At 41.3% G+C, this 26,062-nt stretch overlaps 2 protein-coding genes across 9 annotated transcripts in view; one reads left to right on the top strand and one right to left on the bottom strand.

The window, feature by feature from the left end:
* Positions 1 to 5,799: 5,799 nt before the first annotated feature.
* slc41a2a (solute carrier family 41 member 2a) overlaps positions 5,800 to 26,062 on the bottom strand; it is a 21,038-nt gene continuing 775 nt past the window's right edge. Inside the window, exons 1-13 of one of the 6 annotated variants that reach the window (XM_039808770.1) lie at positions 23,145 to 23,260; positions 22,778 to 22,935; positions 22,387 to 22,525; positions 20,846 to 21,310; positions 20,438 to 20,545; positions 16,497 to 16,568; positions 16,175 to 16,319; positions 10,334 to 10,480; positions 9,965 to 10,112; positions 9,634 to 9,713; positions 8,719 to 8,850; positions 7,544 to 7,692; positions 7,284 to 7,460 (exon numbers count right to left, since the gene is read on the bottom strand). In XM_039808770.1, the coding sequence (XP_039664704.1) occupies positions 7,284 to 7,460; positions 7,544 to 7,692; positions 8,719 to 8,850; positions 9,634 to 9,713; positions 9,965 to 10,112; positions 10,334 to 10,480; positions 16,175 to 16,319; positions 16,497 to 16,568; positions 20,438 to 20,545; positions 20,846 to 21,223 (1,536 nt within the window). In that variant the 5' untranslated portion in view covers positions 21,224 to 21,310; positions 22,387 to 22,525; positions 22,778 to 22,935; positions 23,145 to 23,260. Of the gene's footprint in view, positions 7,461 to 7,543; positions 7,693 to 8,718; positions 8,851 to 9,633; positions 9,714 to 9,964; positions 10,113 to 10,333; positions 10,481 to 16,174; positions 16,320 to 16,496; positions 16,569 to 20,437; positions 20,546 to 20,845; positions 21,311 to 22,386; positions 22,526 to 22,777; positions 23,010 to 23,144; positions 23,261 to 24,017; positions 24,126 to 26,062 lie in introns of those variants that run through there. The other 5 variants (XM_039808769.1, XM_039808775.1, XM_039808771.1 and 2 more) reach the window with 5 other exon arrangements.
* Positions 23,695 to 26,062, top strand: part of washc4 (WASH complex subunit 4) — a 16,618-nt gene continuing 14,250 nt past the window's right edge. The window contains exons 1-4 of one of the 3 annotated variants that reach the window (XM_039808766.1): positions 23,695 to 23,841; positions 25,087 to 25,226; positions 25,419 to 25,472; positions 25,570 to 25,635. In XM_039808766.1, coding sequence (XP_039664700.1) covers positions 23,781 to 23,841; positions 25,087 to 25,226; positions 25,419 to 25,472; positions 25,570 to 25,635 — 321 coding nt within the window. In that variant the 5' untranslated portion in view covers positions 23,695 to 23,780. Of the gene's footprint in view, positions 23,842 to 24,161; positions 24,292 to 25,086; positions 25,227 to 25,418; positions 25,473 to 25,569; positions 25,636 to 26,062 lie in introns of those variants that run through there. The other 2 variants (XM_039808765.1, XM_039808767.1) reach the window with 2 other exon arrangements.

The following is a 26,062-nucleotide window of genomic DNA, read 5'->3' as shown; positions in this document are numbered from 1 at the left end:
ATCACGTTTCCAGTCAGGTACTGCAGTACAGGCTAATGCTGTTGGTAAGCCACACTCATGTAGCCTAGAGTTGAGGATGTAATAAAAATGTTGAAATATAGCAATCTGATAAGATAAGATAAGATACAGTTTTATGGGGTAAAATCGGTTGCGGCAGCAGTACAATAGAAACAACAGAAATACATCCAGATATACAATAACAGAAATAAATAAGAAACTAAAATAGAATACTGAGTATTTGGAGACAAATGACATGATAAAGTGACAATGGTGTAATTAATGAAAACATTTGAATTAATAAAGCAGCAGTGTCAACAGCTCTCTGTACAACACTCAGTGTTTGTCTGTATTAATATAACTAGTACAGTGCCCGTTCAAAATGTGCCTGTTTGGAACGGGCCAATTGCTCTGCCTGTAGTGTGCTGCTTGTAGAATTCTCCAGAACCAAAATGTACCCTAAAATTACTTACAGGAGGACACCAAACCACTGAATATGCAACTCCACTGTATAGCCTACTACTGACTTAAGGTGTGCTTCTACATCAGAGGAAGACATTGTACTACTACATTTACCTGACAGAGAACATGGCAGATTCATAACTGAATCACAAAATATCACAATTAAAATATGGAGTAATCAGACATTTGCCTCATGGACTCATGGCAGTGCGCTACCCATCCTGCCCGTTATGAGATCCAATCAGCAAATAGAACCAGAACCAGACCGAGTAGCCTACAGAGGCTCGATGGTGTTTTTTGCCCCCAACTGCTCCTTCCAGGCAGCGCTGCGACCGCTGCCTTCAAGGCACCTAACCCTAACCTTAACCAGTGCCTCCCAACGGTGCCTTCCAGGCAGCGCTGCGGGGGTGGGGGGGTTAAGGTGCACAGTCCTGAGACGCTATTTACATATAAAACAAAAAAGGTTTTATATACAGTGTGATATGCAGTGTGGGTTATTGCAAATTATTTGAATATTGCCCAATAGTGGTGATCATATTCAATGAGTAATAGATATTGGACAATGAGAGTAATGATAATGCACAGTATACAGATATTGCACAGTATTGAAATTGCACAGTATTATCAATAGTATTAATAACTATTAGTGTTATAAATTAGCAGTAGACTTAATTAACCGGACCCAGAGTGAGTGTAATTAAACCGGTGTATATACCCGGTCAGCTCCGAGATAGTCTGCATTGCACGGCGCTGTGGAGGATCGAAGCTCCAAGATTAGGTTATGTTCTGCCTCTGTTTAGAAGTGGTGAATTTAGGCTACAGCTCACAGCAACGTAATACGATATTTAGTGTTGGCAAATGGCTTTTTATTGAGTTTCCTCTTAGTGAAATAATAGACCAGGAAAAGCCAGCGGTACATAGCGCCTTTTTTTTCAACCTTATTCAACACAACAGTTCTCAGTCCTCGTGCTCCAGGAAAGTGAAAAGAAGTTTGCTTGGTATATCCAGCAATCATGTTACAGCAGCGGGGGGCATCAGGGCAACAGATTTCGGCTAGGGCTAAAAAAATGCTAGAGCTGGCTCCGGGTTAAAAATGTACCTAAAACCTTAAACGACAATACGATAAATGCATTTAGCATTAAACCTTGTGATATATTTATTTGATGTGCTTACCCTATATACAACGTCATGTAGCTTTTTCTAGAGTACCAAACTTCTCTATAAAAGCTAACAGCGCTCAGCATGACAGGACTGCATGAATGTCCGCTGCTTTTTTATGTGACCTCTCTGGGACATTTGCATAAAGGAGAAGATGCAAAACTATGAGAAAAACCATGGCTTATTGCTCTGAGAAGCAACGGTTGGCTGGTAAAGCACAATTCAACTTTCCATAAAGGATTAGTCTTATCTCCACACCCATGGTATGTTTACTTTGGTTTTGAATTCAGGCTGATCCCTCAAAATGACTCTTCACTTGCAGCAGCCTTGCTGGCACACTCAGATCTTCACATCCAGCTAACAACAAGCAGTCAAACCTCACTTGATCTATATGACATAATGCAGCTGGTTGAAGAGGTACAAGATTGCCAGAAGATAATCTGTTTCTCTGTTGTTAGAGGTTTACACATGGTTGACAAAAAAAACATCAGAAAACACTGCCATGGACATTTTAAAATTAATTTTTTTGCAAAAGGACACTGCCTCAGTAATCCACCCATAGAGGACACTGAGAAAGGAGACCTTCAGTCAAGATGTGAGAAACTATCTAGGAACAAAAACAAAGAGGGTTGGGGCTGTTGCACCACTGTGATGGAAGTTTCTTGACAGCAGGGTGGAAAAAGAGGTCTTCAATAATAAAGATGAGAAAAACCAAACTGTCTCTGTTTGTTTTATTAGTTTCAAGCAGAAATACAACTTTCACAAAACATCAGAGTGCAGTGTGAAAGAGTCATCAATGTAATTGCTCGCAAGCGGATAGCTGGTTTCACCACACTGTGTAGGGTGCTGTGAAAGAGCTCTCAAAGTACATGCAGAAAGTCCGTCTTCTTTATATACAGACAACAAAGAACACTTGAAGAGGAAACCCAAACGGTCAATGGTCTCTGATACCTCGAAAACAGGAACACCTAAAGGGTAAAGCCTTAAAGTGATGGTTCGGAGTAATTTACCCTAGGGTCCTTTGCACCATGACCTCGAGCCAAACACCCCCCCAGAAGCTTTTTTCACCTGGGTCTAACACTGGGCGAGTTAGCGTAGAGTAGCGTTAGCCGCTGAGTAGCTTAAGCGGGGCTAATGGACCCACGTTTGGATCTCTTAAATGACCCCACTAATAATGCCCGAAATGATACCAAAGGTCTACACTAGTATATATAGGTTATGCTCTCATAAAACGATGGATTGGAAAGTTTGTAAGTACACCAGAAGTTTATGAACACTTGCCTGCTCTCTTCTGCTCTCTGTTGCTGCTGCTACCTGCAGTTAGACGAGTGCTTAGGGCCGTCTATAAATTACTACACCGAAAAGAGATACAACAAAAATATGTATTAATTTAATGATTAAATAAGGTAATGTCTCCAAACTTACCTCAATTATTACTTGTCTCCTGCTAGTTATATTACAGCACTTACTTTAAAAAATAAGTTAAATTAAAAAATATTTTTGTTGCATCTCTTTCGGTTGTTGTAATTTGTAGATGTCCCTAAGCACTTGTCTCACAGCAGCGCAACAACAACAGCAGACGAGCAGAAGCCAGCAGGCAAGTGTTATTTACATAAACTTCTGGTGTACTTACAAACTTTCCAATCCATCGTTTTATGAGTGCATAACCTATATATACTAGTGTAGACCTTTATTATCGACTGGGCGTTATTAGTGGTAGTTAAGATAAAAACGTGGTCCATTGCCCCGCTATTACCTATTCAGCGCTAACTGCTTCGCTCTAACTCGCCCAATGTTAGACCCAGGTGAAAAAAGCTTCTGGGGGGGTGTTTGGCTCAAGGTCATGGTGCAAAGGACCCTAGGGTGAAATTACTCCAAACCATCACTTTAAGAGCAGGAAACGTCTGAATGCACTTGTCAAAGTGCAATTTATGTCTTGTCGCCATCCCGCTTCTATAGTCTGAACCTTTGCCGTCTCTATGACCCTTACGTCAAACCACAGTATATGCAATTACACCACTTAACAAGTACTTACAAACCTCTTCTCACATTCCTTGCAAAAGTAAATTAGCATGAGACATTATCATTTACTGCGATGTCCTTCATTTGTTTAGTGATCATCAGCACGGTTTGGCCTACAGGTATTTGGAGTTTACTGGAGAGCTTGAACTTTGACCTTGGTTGTTTTTTGGAGCTATTCATTAACATGAGATCAGTCAGTTGGGCTATTTAACGTTTCAGTGGGTCACTTCAATGATCTGTGTGACGTCCTGTTGTATTATTTAAAAATCACCCGCCCCGCCCAACGTAGCACAAGTAGACTTCATATTTAACAACTTTTTTTTTCAGATCGTTTCAATGACATTTCCGACTGCACTTGAAGGAAAGAGAGACTTGTGATTTGTGTTGGCGCTTGTTGCAGGAAACAGTCAGCTGTTAAAGATACTTCTGGGCAGTTAAGTCATGTCTCTACCTTAGACAGCAAAACCTTTGGTAAACGTTTGTATGGCGTTTACCAAACAAAACATGAAGGTGTCGCATTCTAATGTGTTGTGCTTGATATTGTTAATGAATTCAAGTATCTTGGAGTCATATATGACTTCACCCCAACATTCAAAAGTCATGTAAAAAAGGTGGCAATTAAAGTTAAATTCAATTTGCAGAATTTTAAACAAGTTAGGCCGTCCTCAACCTTGACAATTTCAAACATTTCAATTATGTTTGTTTGGTATATAAGGTGTTATATAATCTTGCTCAGTCCCTCCACCCCTTTCTGCTAAAGCCCAAAACTGTCTCCTAAGCCCCTCCCCCCACAAGGGAGAATGAATGTGTGTGCACGAGCAGTGATTGACACGCAGTTAGACACCCTGCCCTGGCCCTGATTGGTGCATCTGAACAGGGAGTGGTGGATTTTTGCAAATCGCACTACAGGCTGTAGGTGGTGCCAGAGGAGCCGGATTTTTTTATTAAATTACCTGTTCATGTAGTTCTACTGGAACATAGGGTCAGTTTCAGCAAATATGTCAGAAAGTTAGTTTTAAAAGGCTTACCTACTGCACCTTTAAAACAATGGCTCCTAGAAAACCAGAGATGCACTCACTTTTAACTGTCACACATTTCATCACCCATACACTTTCACTGTTAAATTGAATGCAGTATAGAGGTGGATCAATAATGTCTTTGTCATCATGTATTTTTGTTTTGTTTTGTTTGTTTTGTCAATGTATATGTCACCATTATGTGTACCTTTTAATTTATAGTGAATGAGTGCTGTATGACTGCTGGCTGTCTCTCTGTTAGTCCTAAGTAACCTGCCTAGAGACTGCAGATGAAAAGTAGTTATTTTTACTAATTCTGGCATATTTAAATGGTATTTTTATACAACAATGTTGATAAATATGCATGGTCCCTATCAAATAAACCAATAAAATAAGTGCTTGTGTTTTGTTTTTTACCCTCAGAGTTTTTTTAAACTTTCTTGTGGCAGCGATGACAGTGAAGTTAACCGTTTACTGTATGTGACTCTGACACCACCTCAAAACGAACTGCCGACTCTTTTCCAATTAATGAAGCTAGCGGTAGCTCCAAAAGTCCCTAAAAATCAGCAATGACGTCAAACCCCTTGTTTGCAGAGTGGTGACATCATCGCCAATAATTTGCATAAAGCTTAGTGGCTGTGTAGGCTAACTGCCTGCTGCTAACGGTCGAAGAGGAGAGGGAGAGAGACCCCATGCTGTTGGCAAAAGAGCCGTAGACGGTGATTACTCTGAGCAGTATTCATGGTAATGAATTACAATATAATATATCTCGCTTTTCCCCTGAAGGTCTTAAATCATTAAATTTTTTGCCATTCGCTTTATGAGGGTCTAAAAAGTTGCTCAATCTAGCGACAAAGTCAAAGTCGACAAGTTGGCAACACTGCTGACAAGTCTGATCACTGGTTACATGATTGTCCACCGCAGGGCGACATCCGGTTGCTGTCCTTCGAAACCTGCCATCACCCAATTCTTTGATCATTTCTAAGTCGTTTATGTTTGGCAGGTAAGAACTGTGACCCCACTTTATTCATGAGTGTATGAATTAAGATACACTCAGATTGTTAGATTGTAACATTAAAAAGTGGATTAAAGGGAGATTATTTTATCTTGGATCCAATAAAGTGGAAATCAATCAGGCCACAAGTTTCTTAGTTATTGCCGGTTTATTCAAACACACATGGAACAAAAGTGCAAAAGTATAACCCATAGTCTGCACCGACAGAATGCAGACCCAGCTTCTATAACATTTATGTAACTCCATGTGACATGGAGCGAACACAACAGCAGCTGTTTTTATATCAGCTGACCTGATCAGAGAAGGTCAAGGTCCCATATGGTAGTCTTGTGAAAATGTTATCTAGACATTACAGAAAAAGAATTACAATAAGTGCCAAGCTGCTGATTGGTGGAGAGGTGGGTGCAAGGCATTTACAATGACCAGCACACTGTATCATGCTCTCCAGTTGACTCTGCAGATTTTCCTTAAATCTTTGAATAAAAAAGGTATTATGCACCACGCCAGTCTCCCTGATCATTTTATTGATTCTTTATCGGCACCAAAGGAAATCCCCAACAGGTCTCTCTTTTTAAAGCAACTGAAGACTCACCTTTTTAAACTGGCCTTTGTTTCATGTTTGTAACTTTGTGGGGGTTTTTATGTTAATTTTATTGTTTTATTGCTTGTTTCTTTTTTTGTTTCTTTTGCCTCATTTGTAACTATTTTACTCTTGTAAAGCACTTTGTGACTTTGTTCTGTAAAGGTGCTATACTAAATAAACTTATTACACGGCTTGGTTGAATTATTGATTTTGATTTGGTCAATCATGGCATTCTGCGGTCTGCTATTTCTGTATAACAGACCTTTGCCAAGTAAAAAAAAAAAAGAGTGTTGCCACGTTTCACATTGGGGCCCTGCATCACCCTGTCGGAAGTCTGGATCAACGGGAGTACATTTCCAGTATAACTGTCTGTCCCTCACCTTCTGCTTTCGGTGTGTTCTTAAAAAAATCCCTTCTCTTTGGGAAATAACAACATATTTCATGTACAAAAAGTTGATAAAATAGCCTACAAATTCAGAAGATGAAGTTGCCATTTTACATTTCCTGTTCTACTAATTACAATAATACAGTCAGTTTAGACTTTTGGTCCTAATTTTGTCGATAGAAAACAAGAAGTGATCTAATCAGCTTTTGCTGTTCCCAGTTGTGTGCTATGTTATTTGCCGTACACCACATGCACAATAAGATTTTCTGTATACCCACTACAAATTAAACTGAGATACATAACATTTATAATATTAACCGGAATACATTGTAAATTAGGGGCATATAGATCTACTTTCATTTCCTTTTATTCAGTGTCCAAAAAGTTATAAAAATGACGGGTGTAATGAGTAAAAAGTGACAAAACCTTGGTCTTAAAAACAAGAAGTGTGCTACCATTAAAAAAATGTACTGGAACTGTATGAGCCTTTTAAGCTCTGTTGTGTGCATCCATGTCTTTGGCAAGTTGTTAGGAAACAGAAACAGCAATGACTGCTTCGGTAAATATTCAGTAAGGCAGGAAACTGTATAGCTAGCTAAGATGTAGGCACCTTTGTTCTTCTTCAAACCTTTTCTTGCTTTGAACTTATACACTGCCTAAGTCACCAACGTACCACAGCATGAAGAAGGCAAGAGAGAGGAGAGCAGTACCTAGTAGGTCTCCGAGGGCTGTAAGGTAGGGTATTGAGTAACTGTCGGGGTCTTTACCCCTCCGCCATAGACAGTGGACCATACAGTCGGCTAAACACAGCAAGGAGAAGACCTAAGAGACAGACACAAGTGATATTGTAAAACAATGATGAAGAATTCAGAGAGAAAAAAAAGGACCACATACATGTGACTCACCTGAATCAGGGAAGCAGACAAGAAGGAGACAGTCAGGAGAGGACTGGGCAAAGTGTTGCCTCCTTTCATCAGGTAAATAGTGAGTAAGAAGACGAGCTGACCAGGGATCACCAAAAGAAGCAGAATCTGAGCAGATCGATGGTTTGCTCCTGCCATGACAAACCTGAACATTAGAGTGTGTGTGTGTGTGTGTGTGTGTGTGTGTGTGTGTGTGTGTGTGTGTGTGTGTGTGTGTGTGTGTGTGTGTGTGTGTGTGCTCTATTCAGACCTGGCATTAACATGCGTCTTGGGTGATCCGATCATAGGGGGACAGCTCTAACTACAGGCGCATTGAGACGTATTGACATCCAATCAATCAAACAACAGATATATTACAAGTGTGCCAAACATTTTGGGCAATTTGGTTTGTTGTGGAACACACCAAGGAATTGACACAATGTGCATTGTTTTGATGTCCTCTTCCTTCTTTTAATTTCCGGCAGACGAGACACGGGAAGTGCTGCCTCCCACCGGGTAAAAATAACAACGCATTTGATCTTTGCAAATGGAAATGATGTGCGTGTTTATTTGCATAAAGAGTGGGGAAGTGAGAGCCGATCACAAGTGGTCACTCATGATGCATGTGGAGATGCATTCTAATGCCAGGTGTGAAAAGCTGTGTTCTTGTGATGTGTGAAGGGGCAACTGCAGGGGCGTGTCTAAAGTGGTGGCACAGTTAGGCAATGTGACAAAGCTTAGAACATGGATCGCAGAGAACACACACACATCTACTGCAATGTTTTTTGAAAATACATTGCAGTGGATGTGGATACATAACAAGTTAAGTGAATAATGAATGCCTATGTGATGATTTTTATTCAGTAGAGCAAAATTGTGTCCTATCCATGCAAAACAGTTATTCAATACATAATATTTTCAGGCTCTTGTGCAGTGCCATTTTTCAGGTATAATCACCTGTATTAAGGCACAGGGCACTGCAAAAGAGATTGAAAATCATGCCCAATGTTTTCTAAACCAATTCTTAATGCTGTATTTACTAGGATTTTCTGATTTCCCATCACCCTCCCCTAATTGGTTCTTGATCCCCACTGTGCCAGCTCATTTTAAAAAATCGTAGAATCGCCTCTGGGCAACTGATTGTCTTTATTTAAATGTTTTGACCATTTGATCTTTACCTGAACCAAAGAAAGTGCGACAAGGGGTGAAGCAGCCCTTGCGGTCTTCAGGAACCTCTCCAGGTGAGTAATTCAAATGCAATTCGGTAGAAATACGACTGGACTGTATGGAGACGAGGTTTCCTCCAATACCTGATTAGGAAAGAAAAGGTGGGGGCAGGGTCAGCACTCACATTTGCATGTCATGTGTGATTTCACTCAAGGGAATTCATCAGTATTCAAACAGCTCCCTCTAGAGCCACAAAAGGATATATACAACTTTTTTTTTCAGATATGCAGTAGTACTCCCTGAGACTCCTTTAAGTTATCTTGACCTCTAAACATTAAACATGCACCAGTTGGAGCTAGTTCTCTAAAGCTCTGTCTTCCTTTTCCATGACTTTAGGCACAGACATCTGATGAGCTTCCCATAAATAGACAGGACTTTTATACACAGGTTTTACAAAAGTGTTTTCAAGCCTTTTTTTTTGTAATTTCTAGATATAATTTTCACAGAGATACAGAACGTATATGCGTGTTTGCAATCAACTGGCTGTCAAATATATACTTTGTTTTCAGAGCAAATTTTTACAGAAAAGGCAAAGTTTTGTATCAATTTGCCTTAGTCGTCACTAACCTTTTAAAGTCAGATATGGCTATTTTAGGGCTCTAAGAAAGTAAAGATTCTCTTGAAGTGAGGGAGTGATTTTTGGATGGATCTACTGGAGATTCCAGAGATGGTGGGGAGTAGGGTGAGGCCAGGATTGTATGGCATCAGAAAAATATAAAAACTAAACAAAATACTCTTGAGACTCGACGTAGCTTACGGACTCATCCATTACTCTATTTATTGGGCCAATGCTTGTTTTGTTTTTTAAACCTTCATCTTTACAAAAAAGTAGCCCATACATGCAATTTTAAAAGAGGGCAATTCACCATTTATGACTGGAGCATAAACTATGATTCCTGCCAGGTTTGGATCTGACACAGTCTTGTCCAGAATAAGTCCTCCAATACTAAAAGAAAGACAGACAAAAAAAACAAAAAAGAAACGTAAATTCCTCCTTGTAAACATCTGACAAGCAGTGATGAGAGGAAAATGGTTATTGCTTTTATAATTAGTTTTTAAAACTAAACTTTTAATGTCAAGGAAATTAATAATTTGCCAAATGTATATACTTCAAAACTCTAACAACATCTAATATACAAAGTTAAAGTAGTCTGAATGCATGTGAATGCTTTTGAAAAGGTCTGTCAAGGTGAGTACCTGCTGATGAACATGGCTGTAATGATTGGTTCCCAGCCTGTGCGGAGCAGGATGCAACTGGCTGGATGTTTGGTCGAGATGACCACCCAAAGAGGAATCAGGCACAGCAATAACAGGACAACCAGGTACAAAACATGGGGATACAGATCTGTCAAGAGAAAAAGGTCATTATACCTTTATTTTCAACCAGGAATCTAGTCTAAAACTGGTACAGATGTGTTAGTTCCAGGATCATGAGTACCACCTATTGGCCAAAAGTGAAAATGACATGCCCTCTGAAGACCAGTGTATTATGTCCCACTGCTCTGATGTGTGTCACAGATTCAAATTGGCCTACCAGACCATTGTGCTGTCCTTCTCTCTCTTTACCTATAACAGAGTAGAACCAATGACTGAAGAAGGCCAGCAAAGCAAGAGTGATAAGATCCCCAAAGCTGGCAGCCATGGGTGTGGCCACGTTGTCAGGGTTGAATCCCATCCGCTTGGCTCCAATGATCACTCCCACCATAATAATACCTAGAGAGGGTTAAAGACAATTAAGGTTCTTAATATATGAGATGACATGGGATCAGTCCTGAGGGGAAAGACCTGATAAACTTCAACCTGAATGGAACTAGAACGACCATAAACTCTTAATTTCAATACAATTGCTCCTCAATTTGAATTATAAAGAAAATTACGTTGATGTTGAGGCAAAAAAAGTGGAGCCTAAAAGGAGAGGTATACCTCTTGTGCAGGCAGCCCATAATTCCTATGTATCTGCCTCTGTGGCACTAAGCTTATCAAAATCAGTCTGTGGCGAAATTGAAGAAATTGTGGTTTGATCAGAAGACCTTCACACAGTGATAAACCCCATGCAGAATTTATTTAAATGGCCTAGATGCGCCTTGCCACACTCCCTGTTCATACTCCCATTTCTAGAATATTTCGTATCATGGAGCAGCTCTATTAACTAATAAATAAGATAATTTTCTGAGAAGTGCATTTTTCCAGGTGTTAAGGAGTCTTTGCTAAGAAAATAGGTCAAAGAATAATGTTTAGGGAGTTTGGAAGATAAATAATTGTACTGGCATTATACAGAAACTGCAGTGAAGGATGATAGGATGTATGCTGCTGGCCCTACCAGGATTTCACAGAAACACAGGGGTCAGCACCTGTAAATGTATAATGTATGTGTAATGTATGAATATGTATGAATAATTAAGCTTAATTATTCATACATTACACATACATATTCATACACTGAAGGGCAAAGCAGAGAGGGAGAAACTGGGACGTCAAAAAGTTTGAACAGGACAGGGACTTCCGGTGTGGCGACATGATAGAGTCGCAATTCTCCCTCGCCCCCATCCTCTACACCTTTAACCTTCTTTACAGTCCAGCCAAAACGATGCAACTAGCCATTTATATTTAATTATATTCGGCAGCACCTTGCCACGACAAGAGGATGTCCAGCAAGTCAAAGAAAGATGACCAGAAGAAGGGTGATTCGTTGTTGAGCACCGTGCTAACCACGTTAACGGCTATGTTAGCCAAACACAAGGCTGCGCTCTTGGCTGAATTCAACACAGCATTTTCCAAACTCGAGGCAAAGCTAGATAACATCAGGACTACTGTATTGGATCACCAACAGCGTCTTTCGTCATTGGAGACTTTCGCCAAGACCACAAGCCAAGACATGAAAACCGTGGGTGCAAAGCTAGCTTTGGTGTCTGAAGTGAACTCATTGATCTGGAGAACCTGCCGAAACAACGTAAGAATAGTCGGCCTCCCTGAGAACGTTGAAGGTGCTCATCCAACGGCTTTTTTCTCTCAACTTCTAGTTGAGGTTCTTGGTGAACAAATACTGGATTCAGGCCCAGAGCTGGACCGAGCATGCTAGCTCCGAAACCAGGCCCCGGCGAGAAGCCTCGGGCTGTCGTGATGCGGTTCCACAGATTTCAGATTGAAAAACATTGAAAAAATCTGATTTGGGTCTGATTCAGGACCACATATGGAAGAGGCCTGAATCTGATTTGAAAAAATCTGATCTGGGCTAGATTTGGATTTGGGTCACTTTTGGCTGCAGTCTGAACCAAATAAAAAATAGGTGACAAAATTAACACTATAGCACCGACAGTTCGGGACCCACGGAGGACTGAACTCGCCTGGCAACGTAAGGGCTAAGTTAAAGCTGCCCGAATGGCTGGGTTTTACTAGCCTCACGCCCTCCTAAGGGGCTAATGTAGCTTGATGGCTCTTGGCAGTGGGCCACTGTTAGCATCGGCCTGCTAGTACAGGCTAACCCCCCGTTTCGCTGGGTGCTGATCTGGTAAGACTGCTCCAAGATTCACAGCTACAAGCTGCTAATGTTACCTCAAGCTTCTATTTGCTAATGTTACCTCAAGCTTTTGTTATGGCTTTTTGTGTATTTATGTTCTGTACTTTAAAGACTCTACTAGCCTTGGCTGGCATTCAGCTGGTACATTTAAATTGACTCTCTACCTGGCCCGGACGGGGCCGCCGTGGACCTCACACAGTTGAGACTGTAATGTGTGATTATATTTATTATGTTTCTGTTTGACTGAAGTTTAACTATGCTTCTCCTATTCAAAGCTGTAGCGGCAACGCAAGAATCCTTTTTTGTGAATCTGTATTCTCATTTCTTTGACGAGGTGGAGACCTCGAGTACTGTACCTTATGCACATAATGCTGCCACGCTGATGACCTGTTTGTACAGATACTGTTCTGGTATTGGACTGATCTGTTGTTTGGGGAGTGGGGACACTGGAAACCCATGTGGATGTGTAGATGGCACACCGCTGTGCAATGGACACTCAAGGTACGGTTAGTGATCGGGGATTTCAGGTCAGGGGACTCAGATTTGATCGATGGTTACGTGATGTCCTATTCTGCCTGTTTTATATGTGCGTGTGTCGTTTGTGTCCCCCCCCCCTTTTTTTTCTCTCTCTTTCCCTGCCCCCCCTCCCCTCCTTACTCCCCCCTCTTGCAGCTGCCAGCTTCTTCGCACTACCCTCTCTCTCTCCCGGGGACTCCGCTTTGCCTACTCACGTGGTGTCAGTAAGGCATGATCAACACAAACAACACAATTAGATTTATCTCATGGAATGTGAGGTGGCCCCACTAAGAGCAACAGGATTATGGCCCACTTGAAACAGCTTAAAAGGTGACTTTATTCTTTATCCAGGAGACCCACCTTCGCAACAGAGAGGTTACACAGCTAAAAAGGGGCTGGATTGACCACGTTTTTCACTCAAGATGTTATAATTGTCATCATGATTTGCAAAAACCTTATGTCTGAATCAGGAAAAACAGTGTCGGACCCTAATGGCCGCTTTGCTGTAGTGGCTGGCAAATTGAAAAACACACCCGTCATTTTGGCCAGCATCTACGGCCCCAACTGGGATGACTGCGCATTTATATCCAAATTTTTCACATTGCTCCCAAACATTGAAAATCATCATATCATTGTGGGTGGAGATTTTAATCTGGTCCAGGACCTTTTACTGGACAGATTATCGAACAAACCGTACTCCTTAACTTTCTCATGTGCACCACACCTACACTCGTATAGACTTCTTTCTCCTAGATGATAGGCTGCTCTCCAAGATTAAATCAAGCGACTACCACAGTATCGTAATATCAGATCACGCAGCAACCTCCCTTGATCTCCATTTTCGCGCTCACTCTAACCCCTTCAAGCAGTGGAGGTTTAACTCCTCTCTACTAGCGGAGGATCACTACAAGTAATTCCTACACTCTCAAATCACTCTATTTTTTGAGCTGAATGATCTGCTGGACACAAACCGAGGCGTACTATGGGAGGCTTCTAAAGCCTATATCAGAGGACAGCTCATCTCATTTGTTTCTAATTTGAAAAGAGTTGAAATGTCCCGAACGGCGGACTTACCACGGAAAATTAAGGACATCGATGACAAACACGCGGCCGGCCCAGATCCTATCCTTTACAGAGAACGTCTTAGGCTGTAAACAAGCTTTGTCTGCTCAAATCTAGCCAGCGCTTTTTTGAGTCGGTGGATAAAGCTGGGAATCTTCTGGCTCATCAGACCAGAGCTGAGGAAACCTCACGGTTAATTCCTGCCATCAGAGCTGACTCAGGCAAGATCCACACTGATCCTGTCAACATTAATGAAATATTTGCCAAATTCTATGCGAAATTGTATACCTCTGACGACACGCTTAATGATATAACCTTCCCTCAAATAGACGTCCAATCCGCGAATGACTTGGGTGGTCTTAGAACCACCGGTGAGGTTCTAGGAGCCATCAACTCGCTACAGAGCGGCAAATCCCCAGGGCAGGATGGCTTCACCGTAGAGTATTACAAAACATTTTCCACTCTCCTCGTGCCAGTCCTGCAAGATGTGTACAAAGAGGCATTTCGTCATCGTCACCTGCCGGACACACTGTCGAAGGCCACTATCTCCCCAATTCTGAAGAAGGGGAAAGATCTTCTGCTTTGTGGCAGCTATAGACCAATCTCACTTCTCAGTGTGGACCTCAAAATTCTCTCAAAGGTTCTTGCACTCCGTCTTCAATGGGTGATGCCCTCCATTATCTCGCTGGATCAGACAGGGTTCATGCCTAGCCGGCAGTCTTCCCACAACACTAGACGCCTACTTAACATCATTCATTCGTCGAGTAACGATACCCCGGAAATCGTGGTGTCCCTCAACGCCGAAAAGGCCTTCGACAGGGTCGAGTGGGGGTACGAAGCAATGAACAGGTTTGGCCTGGACGATAATTTTATCCTCTGGGTCAGATTATTATATTATATTATTATATCCCCGACTGCCTCAGTTCAAACTAACGACACGTCTCCCCTTTTCTCACTCCGGAGAGGCACCAGGCAGGGATGCACCCTGTCACCACTCCTGTTCGCTACTGCGATAGAACCTCTGGCCATTTGGCTTCGCTCGTAGGAAGGTTTCAGGCACAACTCAAAGTTTCATTGTATGCGGATGACTTGCTCCTGTACATCTCTAACCCAGCCGCCTCGCTCCCTGTGATTTTAAACATTCTGGAACAGTTCGGTGCATATTCCGGCTACAAGCTCAACTATCAGAAAAGCGAGCTCCTACCGATAAATTCTCTCTGGCTATGCAGCTCCCACACTCTTTATCGTTATTTAAGTGGGCGGAGGACGGAATTCGCTACTTGGGCGTTTTTATTACAATGGCTTCTTACCTCTGGTCAAAAAAACTGAAAGTGATTTTGACCGCTGGTCGGTCTTACCGCTCTCCTTTGTGGGCCGGATAAATTTGATTAAGATGGTTGTCCTCCCCGTACTTATCATTAAATCTTTTTTCGACAAGCTGGAAAGGGCGATATCTAAATTTCTATGGGGCAGCAAACCTGCTAGGATCTGAAAGGCGATACTACAGTCTCCAAAGGCTGAGGGGGGCCTGGCGCTCCCTAACTTCAGACGATACTACTGGGCAGCTAATTTGCAGAAACTCCTATACTGGATGAGCGATGACTGCGCCTCACTACCTGTCTGGGTATATTTGGAAAGGGTGAGTTCACACCTTTCCATGCGGTCGGTCCTCTGCTCTCAACTCCCTCTGCCTTCAACATCGGTGGGCACATGCCCGATCGTATCCCTCTCGCTCAAGATCTGGAGTCAGGTTAGGAAAAACTTTGGCTTACAGGGCCCTTCCATCTTGACCCCACTGCTTAAAAAACATGTCTTTACACTTCAAGTTCAGCTGCATCTCATCTACCACAATCAACCTCTGCTTCATATACCCAGTCATTCCTCCACTATGCGTCAGATCATAGTCAAGATTACCACAGTTAGTCTCGCTCATGACAGCCCTTGCTACCTGTTTGCTATTTGTGTATTTGCCTGTCCTGATCCTTTCTCTTGTGCTTCAGCTACTGTTAGAACCTGACTCCTGCTACCGCTTCACTCCTGCCATCCACCGCATCAGACAACCACCACTGGACCTCACCACCAGCCGACCACTGGATTACTCTGACGGAACCACTCCTGCCGGGAATCCACCGGACCTGTTCGCCTCTCTGGAAACCTGGACTTATACTTAAGTACTATGAATAAACCTGTTAACTCACACTCTGGCTCTGCGTTTATGTCTGCATGTGGGTTCTGCTCTTGATTCAAACGTAACAGTGTGATGTACCTGTCTAAGGACAGTGGTTCAAGGTGACGGCAGGTTATGTTCTTACCTTGCAGCAAAGAAGCTACGAAGGCGGTAGACACACTGGTTGAAACCAGGAGCATCACATGGTGTAAGGGCATCTTTCCTTCTGCCATCCAGCCCAACACAGTAGCCATCAAAGAGGCTAACAGGCCCAGCACTGTGGCTTGTAGCTGTAAAATGAAGGTGGTAGCAAGAAAGATTCATAAGGCATGGTAGATTGAAACAAAATTGTGCAGATAAACAGGTAATAATACAGAAATGGTTATTTGTACGATAAAATACACAGTTACTGTAAAATACACATATTAACAAAGTTGCTTTTCCTTAATGAAAATAATGAACAGTACCTGCTTAAGTGCCAGGTTCCCAACGATCAACATCCACTTTTCTCTGGCATGTTCCATTTTTCCTGCATTCACCTGACAACATCAGATATGTATGGACTCATTAAAAGTAAAACATTTGAACGTCTACATTTCCAACAACAACAATTTCTGACAACTAGGCCCATTTAATTTGCTGATGATCATCATGTGATATGATTGAAAGCTTCAGAACAGCTACTAAATGGATCTTGATGTGATTGGTTTTTTTTGGGTCAACTTTACAAAGTCAAGAATAAACTTTGAACCTCAACAGATAAATGTTCATAATTTTACCACACCAGGTAACACAAAATCATTAATCCATCATAAATCTAATCCTTAATAGAAACAAAGCGTTAGATTGTGTCCATTATAGAAGAGCGCTAACCTCTTGGCTTTGTAAATTTGTCAGATATTCTCTGGACTGAGAAACATTTTACACAATGCTTTGGAAAAAAGCCATAAACCATGAATATTTTAATGAACAAGCATTTAAACAAAGTAAAAAATGAAACCAGTTAAATTTATTGTATGTATACAGTCACGCAAGAATGTCGGGAAGGGGTGGGGGGTTTGGAATCATAAAAAGGCATGGTTAACTGTATTCTCTATGCTATTTTAACTGTTTCTATGCTGCCTGAAACGATAAAGAGATTATAAAAGAAATAAATAAAAATTAAAGCTGCAAGCAGCGTTGGACGGGCCCTCGCACCTCCTTGCACGTTGGGGTTACTGGCGGACGCCACTCCTTACTGCCATGCATTTGCGCAGCACTCAGATACTGTAAATTGTCACCAATGAAAATGGAACTCTCTGCTGAGTTCAACGATATCTCACACAAGACTCTACGTCATAAAGTTCTATAGCTTTTAAAGGGGGCGTGGCTGAAACATAGGGGGCGGGCCAAACCATGACCAATGAAAATGGAACTCTCTGCTGAGTTAAATGATACCTCACACAATAGTGTACATCAAACGGGTCATAGGTTATAAAAGGGGGCGTGACTTAAGCATAGGGGGCAGGCAAAACCATGACCAATGACAATGGAACTCTCTACTGAATTCAATGATACCTCACACAAGACTCTACCTTAAACTGTTCAAAAGCCATACAAGGGGGCGTGGCCTGAGTACATGGGCGTGGTTAAAGTATAGGGGCCAGCTCAGTATCACATGTAGACCACACATTATAAGTTTCATGTAAATCGGATGATGTTTGTTATGTAAGGTTGATTTCCTGTTGACCAAAAGTCAATATTGGCCTGTAGATGTCCTAAGGCCTGGACCCTTGTCAGTCATGAGACATTTTGGCCAAACTGGACAATGTACACTCAACAACTTCTTCGTTCATCGATAAATGCTCAAAATGGCCGCCACGACACGCCCACACCATTGGACGAAAACTCAAGCTTTTAATTACTTACAAAACGAATTTGAAGTCCATTGGATGAAATCTCTAGGAGGAGTTTGTTAAAGTATAGCACCTTGACTTTTAGGCCTACTTCCTGTTGCCACTAGGGGGCGCTATAACTTTGAGTCAATATTGGCCTGTAGATGTCCTCAGGGTTGGACTCTTATGAATTCTGAAAAGTTTCGAGCCAAATGGTTGATACTTGGGTGTAACTCAAGTTACACCCACTTCCTGTTTCAATAGCGAAACACACAAAATGGCCGCCCCGCCACAGCTAGGCAAGGGGGTAAGCTTCGCTTCAGAACTCAAACCTCCTATGACGCCATTTTGATGCAACAAAGCGATCACCTCCCGTTAGCATTCCACTGACTAGCATTCATTTTGACGTCACTTGACAGCGAATAATTTACATCTGAAGCGTTTCAAGACTATTTGTCCATTGTTTATTTCTAAAGAAACAGGACAATGTATAAAAGGTTCCATTACCTTGTACCTCACGTTATGGCTCCGTAGCAGACGTTTTTGTAAAAATAGGCTAACGATTGTGTCACATAGTAGAGGAATTACCGTATAGTAAAGGAGAAGCTCGCAGGCAGTTTTGACTTACATGAGCTGTTTAGGTTTAATTACTAATGTTAACTAGCATTTTAGTTAGCAATAATTAGCCTGTTATGTTATCTCCTTACATATACCTATGCTCTCCGTCTCTGCAAGATTGGGAATGATTAAGATTTCTCTTGGCACAGAAGACTTACAACTTTCAGACAAGTTGCTTACGTCACATTTACGTTGTCTCTCTCAGTTGGAGGCTGCGTAGTAACCCTAGCGATCACCGGAAAGGTGCTTCTAATAGCCTTCACTGGTCTCCGTCCAGAGCAACAGGATCTGTTGGTCCATTCTTATATACTGTCTATGCAGCTAGGCCCTATGACGAAAACTCAAGCTTTTAATACCTTTTCATCTGTAAGGTCTTAAGATGGTACAGACCAAATTTGAAGTTGATCGGATGAAATCTCTAGGAGGAGTTCGTTAAAGTACGATATGTGGAAATGGCCAAAATCACACAAATTTCGAACTTTCAATTCAATATGGCGGACTTCCTGCTGCATTAAGGGTATGGCTCCAATGAGCTTTTTTGTACGTCTTGACATGCTACATAGGTGTACCACGTTTCGTTAGTCTACATTAAACGTACTGCAGGGGCTCCATTTTTTAAGTTTTGTAGGGGGCGCTAGCGAGGCCTTTTCTCATGCCTATCTAAAACCCTTAAAATATAAAATTTTAAAAAGTATAAAAGTTTTTAGTAAATGTATTTAAATGTATTTTGTTTTTGGACAACAATGACACAGGAATACGCTATATCAGGTTTTGGCATGTTAATGAACGATAATTATGACCATATTTGATCATTATATGTTCTCCTGTTCCAGGAAAACATCATTTTAGATTATCTGAATTGCTGGACACACACACACACACACACACACACACACACACACACACACACACACACACACACACACACACACACACACACACACACACACACACACACACACACACACACACACACTACTGCAAGTTCATCTGCAGCTGTGGTCTCAGCTCTGTGAGGAGTTTCACACAAGGACAGAAAACCCATGATGCAATGTGGCAAAAATATAATTAGGAGGTTGTTGCCCTGTCAGTCCATTCTTATGCAATTCACTTTAACTCCAACTCGGTTGTCTATCTCTGTTTCACTGCATGTGCTATTTTATACTGTGTGTAATGTTTTAAACTCATCTCACGTATGATCTCACTAATTGTGTACAAACTATAAACAGAATAATGACATAAGGTCACTTTTTGTGTACATCAATGTATGTGTGTGATTGGATTAAATTCTTGTGTGCATGTCGGTCTGTGTGTGTGTGTGTGTGTGTGTGTGTGTGTGTGTGTGTGTGTGTGTGTGTGTGTGTGTGTGTGTGTGTGGCGCGAGTGTGTGCAGGGTTTTCCCTGCCATTATAAGGTTTAGGTGCAGTACCCATACCGTTTGGGGTATACCACCTAAGCCGAATGAATGTAACTAAAAGACTTTTCTCAGATCTAATAATTATAGTTGGACTTCTTTAACAACTTTTGTCTTTAAGCTTTTTAAGTGTTTTTGATTTATTATCTGCTCTAGCTTTTCTAACGTTTTAGACACAGATATGGTGATAATAACGGTCCAAATGGACTACCACAAAAGGGACACAACACAACTGCAAAGAGACGACAAATGACCACAGAGATCCAAAACAACCTTAAAGAAAACAAAATGACCAAAATGAGACACAACAGGACTATAAAGAGACACAAATTGTATGGGGAAATTGCTTTTTTAAATTAAAAACGTAACTTTTACTTAAGGAAGAACACCTAAACCGACTGCTATATACGCCACAAAGTCTTCCACAAGGCTAGGAAAATCACTGTGCGTATGTGTGTGTGTGGGTGTGGGAGGGAGGGGATTAACATTCATACACACTCACAGCAGTTGAGAGTCTCGAGGCCAGAGTCATTTCCAGGTTTCCCTTCATGCCTAATATTGCAGTCACCAGGATGAAGATCTCTGGGACTTCCTGGAACACGTCCCAGTTCTGCCATGAAAATACAATCGGACACTTAATATAGAAGACAAACCACTGGTCAAAACTAACACAACAAACACACAATAAATCATATTTGTTTTCAACCAAGGTGATGTTCACTTCAAATAAACACAACAACTTTGCAATTCAAATTAGTTGTTATTTTAATAACTTCCATGTTTCAACCATCTTCATGTTTTCCCAATCTCCTTGATTCAGCTTTCAGGCATTTGGAATGACAAGAAATTATGACCTCACTAAACTGTAAACCATTTATTTGTCCTCCTTGTCTTTACTTGGTTTCCTCACCTCAACCACTTCAAGCAGCACCCCAGCAGACACAGTCCCGAGCCCAGCCAGAAGAAATGGCACCAGGATCTGAAGCACCATGGAACAGACTGACTCAGCAGGTGCACCAGAGCCACCTGCATCCTTTGCTCTCATAGATCCACTAAACCTTGAGCTACCATAGAGTTGATTCGGGAGCAGAAAGTCCGTCTCAGTGTAATCCTGTGGCTCACAATGGAGAATGGTGTTGACTGGTAAAATATTCCCATTAGAGCTAACATGTTGGGGACTTCCAGAGTGTTGAGATGAAGGCAGGTTGGATCCGTACTGTTGGCTGGTGCCTCTGCCCACAGAGCCACTTGGGGGCAGTTGCACATCTTCTGACTCTGGGACAACCATGGTGTAAAGCTGGCAGGATTATTATTATTCCTCCTGCTACGGGCTCCTGAGAAACAGCGGCGCCTACACTGGTCACAAAAAGTTGGCCTAAAAGAAAAATGAGCAACGGCAAAAATAAATAAAACAATAGCAATAGTGAATTGGTGGATGCATAATAGTAAAACAATACAAAAAGAAGAAAAGTGAAGTAAAAAACGCAGCATTTAGTTATACAGTCTTGTGTCACACAAGTACTGTGATATTATGTGACTTATTTCCCTTCCATGAAAAATCAAGTGTGTGACTGGCATGTGGAACGCTTGGCTGTCACAGACGCTGTCTCAGAGTCATCTGATGGCACATATTGCCTGCATTATCATTCTTCATGCCTGTTCCCATAAGCAACACTGAGGTTGCATTGTCTGACTTGGACAATGCTCTTCATTTGGAAGTCCTAAGAAATGGACTTCCAGCAGCTGAAGTTATCAAGGTTATCAACAGCCGAGCTTATCAAGTTGTGAGTCAGGAATTATACAGAATGTATGACTTCTTTTTTATACCCAATCTGCAAAAATTGGCATATCAACAAACATACTTGTCAACAATGTATCAAAATGTATCAATAATAATCTGGATAGTTTGCTTCATCCCACTGAAAAAGCTTTTTTAAAAAAAGTGTTTATATAAATTATAGGTTAAACTGCAGTTAGTAAGTTTGATGGAAATACATAATTTCATCATGTTAAATATTCATAGTCAAGCAACTTCTAATCATCAAACCTTCATGGTCAGAAAACCTCTTTTACAAGCACCATGTTGTAAGCCAAAAACGTATTAAATCATTCAAGTGCTCAATTTTATAAGAAGTAATAATGTACCCATAGAACTGCAGATGCACAACAGTATCTAAAGGAAAGTGGTACATCAAACTATACTGTATAATATATATAAAAGGATTTATTCTGTTAAGCTGTAATCATCTCCAAGAAAAAGTTTTAATTCTCATTTAAAATCAATTTTTTAACGCTTAGTTTCTCTTGGAGTGTCTCGGTCTCTCCAGCATCTCTGCTAACACAGATACTGCTACAAACAATGTGTCAAAATGTGTATTTGTATGTATTTCCATTTGAAAGTCTGATCAACACTTGGTATATAGTTAGGAGTAGAATATAAAAGTGCCTTACCCTTCATGGGAAACCGTAGAAAAAGAAGCAGCATCTATTCTCACACTCCACTGCTAACCGTAATTCTTCCTTGTGGCTTCTGTCGTCCTCTGAATCGTGTGCCGCTGAGTCTTCAGTGTGACATTACCCTAACTCTCCCCTACGCACACGCGCGCGCGAACACACACACACACACACACGTGTGATGAGACAAAGGAAAACATTAGGTAACATAAAGGTCACCAGGTCACAGGTTGAGTTCTATTTGGCCATACTACATCACTAAGGCAGTCATGTGCTCAAGTAAATCCACGTGTGTCTCCAGAGTTGAGGGAGTCCAAACAGCTGCATGATAAGGGAATGCTGTGTTTCGGGACCACCTGAAGGTCCAAAGACTAAAGGCCCCACATACCTTGTTGTCAAACACGTACACCAACAGATAGGTTGTTCTAGACCCCAGAGAGAGATCGAGTGAACTGAGCAATCACGGCCACTCAAGACAATGCTTGTGATTCCACCAGTTGCGCGACGCAGCGCCTTCCAGAAACGTCCAAGAAGCGGCTCTCCGCTCTGCTGCACAAAAAATATGTGCTAGGTCTATTTGTGACAGCGCCGCGTGCATCGTAGGCCTAGTGTCTCGGTCTCTCCAGCATCTCTGCTAACACAGATACTGCTACAAACAATGTGTCAAAATGTGTATTTGTATGTATTTCAATTTGAAAGTCTGATCAACATTTGGTATAGGCTATAGTTAGGAGTAAAATAGAGAAGTGCCTTACTGGAAACCGTAGAAAAAGAAGCAGCATATATTCTCACACTCCACTGCTAATCGTAATTCTTCCTTTTGGCCTCTGTCGTCCTCTGAATCGTGTGCTGAGTCTTCAGTGTGACATTACCCTAACTCTCCCCCCCCAACACCCCCAACACACACACACACACACACACACACACACACACACACACACACACACACACACACACACACACACACACACACACACACACTCTCTCTGTTATGTCTAGTGAATGCATATTCAAATACAATGGTGTAAGACTTACACATGGGCCTATTTACATAACACTAACATATAAACTTACATTATGTGACAGTTACATGGATTTTTTAAGGGCAGGGCAATGCTGGCATATACCAAAGGACTTAAAGTCCTATGCTGGTTGGTATGAATAATAAAGAATGACCGAAACACTAACAATATACATCTATCTCTATATCTATCATTATAATACATTTAATATGCATCTTATAATACATCCATTATTCATCCAGCTACATCGCCTCTGGACTCTCTTTCCCATGAGCACTATCGACCATTCACAAAATCACGAGAGTCATCATGGGACCGTGTAGCCTTTAACCTACTGCAGCAGTGTTTTGGGTCACCGATGTAGACAGTATGGCGGTAGAAACCATCGCACCTGACTGGGAGTTTGACCGTTTTGACGACGGTTCACAAAGTGAGTACAGCGCCCAGTCCTGACCTGTAGTGAAACATAGCGACGTGCTAAAGTGTAATACATTAACGTTAGCTTCCAGTGCTAGCTTACGATGTTAGCAAGATGCTTTACCACTAGGCACCGTCTAGTTGCTGGCACGGAACAAATCTTACTCTTAACTGTAAAAAACTGGATACCTTTAAAATTGTTTCACTTTTTTAACTGTGCTTCATTTGAACATCCAGCATATCCAGGCCAGTTGTAATGTTAAGGGTTACTATTAAGTGGCATCTAAGTTAGCTAACATTAATCACCGCCATTAGCTACAGCTGGTCAGTTTGACAGCCTGACGACATTTGAGTAATTTTGACAGTATCTAGCAGTAAAACAGCACGAGTGGCGGACTGTAACGCAAACTTTAGTCCATTAAAGCAAACAAAATGAACAATGGCAACGTTAAGTTACGAAATGGTAAGTTAAAGTGTTGTTGTTTTATGTTTTTGTATGTATTTTAACACCCACGTTAAGACAATAACAAAGTCTGCCTATTATCACCTTAAAATATATCAAGGGTTAAGGACTTATGTGTCAACAGGATTTGGAAAAACTTCATGCTTTTATCTTCAGTAGACTTGACTACTGCAACGGTGTCCTTACAGGTCTCCCTAAAAAAAAATCAATCGGACAGATGCAGCTGATTCAGAACGCTGCTGCCCGAGTCCTCGCGAACACCAAGAAAGTGGATCATATCACTCCAGTTCTTATGTCTTTACACTGGCTTCCTGTGCTTCAAAGAAAATACATTTCTGATCTGCTTGTAAACTATGAACCACCCAGACCTCTCAGATCGTCTGGGACAGGTCTGCTATCTGTCCCCAGAGTCAGAACCAAAAAGTGTGAAGCAGCGTTCAGTTTTTATGCTCCACATATCTGGAACAAACTTCCAGATAACTGTAGGTCCGCTGCAACTCTCAGCTCTTTTAAATCAAGGCTGAAGACCTTTCTTTTTTATGTTGCCTTTCTTTAATTTATTGTACTGCTGCTCTGTGAATGTTGTTCTTGTATTTTATCTGTTTTTAATTTTGTATTCCTTTCTAACTGCTTTTTAATGTTTTAAGTAAAGCACTTTGAATTGCACTTTTGCTGAGATGTGCTATATAAATAAAACTGCCTTGCCTTATGTGTAGCAGGTATTCAGTGTCCGTCCGTCCCCCAATAGAAATAAGCCCTGCTGAAGTGTCTTTGATCAAATCCTTCACCCTACAGAAATACACACAGAGGTTCAACTGAAGAACTACAGCAAATTTCTGGAGGACTACACCTCCCAGCTGAGGGGTATCGAGGAGGCTCTGGATGACTCCATCGGAGATGTGTGGGACTTCACTCTGGACCCCATTGCCCTGAAGGTAAAACACTAGTGACTGTACATGAAACTTGAAAAGACTGACATTGTTACCACATATTAAAACCCTATGTATTTGTACTTGGAAAAACAATAAACAAACTGAAGAAAAGAAAAAAAAAGAAAAGACTGACATTGTTTTTACACAACCTGCACTTGTGCAACTTCCTAAACAATACCTTCTACTCTCTTTCAGCTAATCCCATATGAGCAGTCATCATTATTGGAGTTAATTAAAACAGACAACAAGGTAAATAAAGAAACAATCTGTAATTTTTAAGTCTCATATCCACAAAGTTTTTCCTTATTTTTTCTTTTGATAATTACTTATTTTGTCTTGTGTGGAGGTTCTGAACAAAGTCATCACAGTTTATGCTGCGCTCTGCAGTGAAGTGAAGAAGCTTAAGTATGAGGTAAGCACAGTCAAAACGTGCATTTTGTGCTATTGTGAGGTTAGCTTGGTTTGTGTTTTTTGTTATATCTGCCCTGTTTGAAGCATAATGTGTATCCTTGAGGTCCAAGAAATGTGAATGCATTCCCTTCCTTTTTTAAAACACTTGCAAAGCCGATTTCTAAAAAAGTATTTTAAATCCAGCATTGTTTACGTCCATGCTTACTAGCTTGTAGTCTCCGTCCCTGCCTTTGCTGGCGCATTGCTGCATATCATGTGTTACCACCACCTGCAGATCAGTGTGACACAATTGGCAGGACTGTGTTTCGCATCACAAGATGAGCAAAACAGGGAAAAACAGCTCCATAGCGTTACTAAAGGTCTAAACCTTTTAAGCATCATATCTCTAAATAGATGTTAATATCCTTGGTTTGTGGTGTTCTGCGAAA

This window comes from Perca fluviatilis, chromosome 8, assembly GCF_010015445.1.
Source record: "Perca fluviatilis chromosome 8, GENO_Pfluv_1.0, whole genome shotgun sequence".
NCBI classification, from domain to species: Eukaryota; Metazoa; Chordata; class Actinopteri; order Perciformes; family Percidae; genus Perca; species Perca fluviatilis.
The sequence above is the reverse complement of the archived record's forward strand: the minus strand, read 5'-3'. Positions and strand labels throughout refer to the sequence as shown.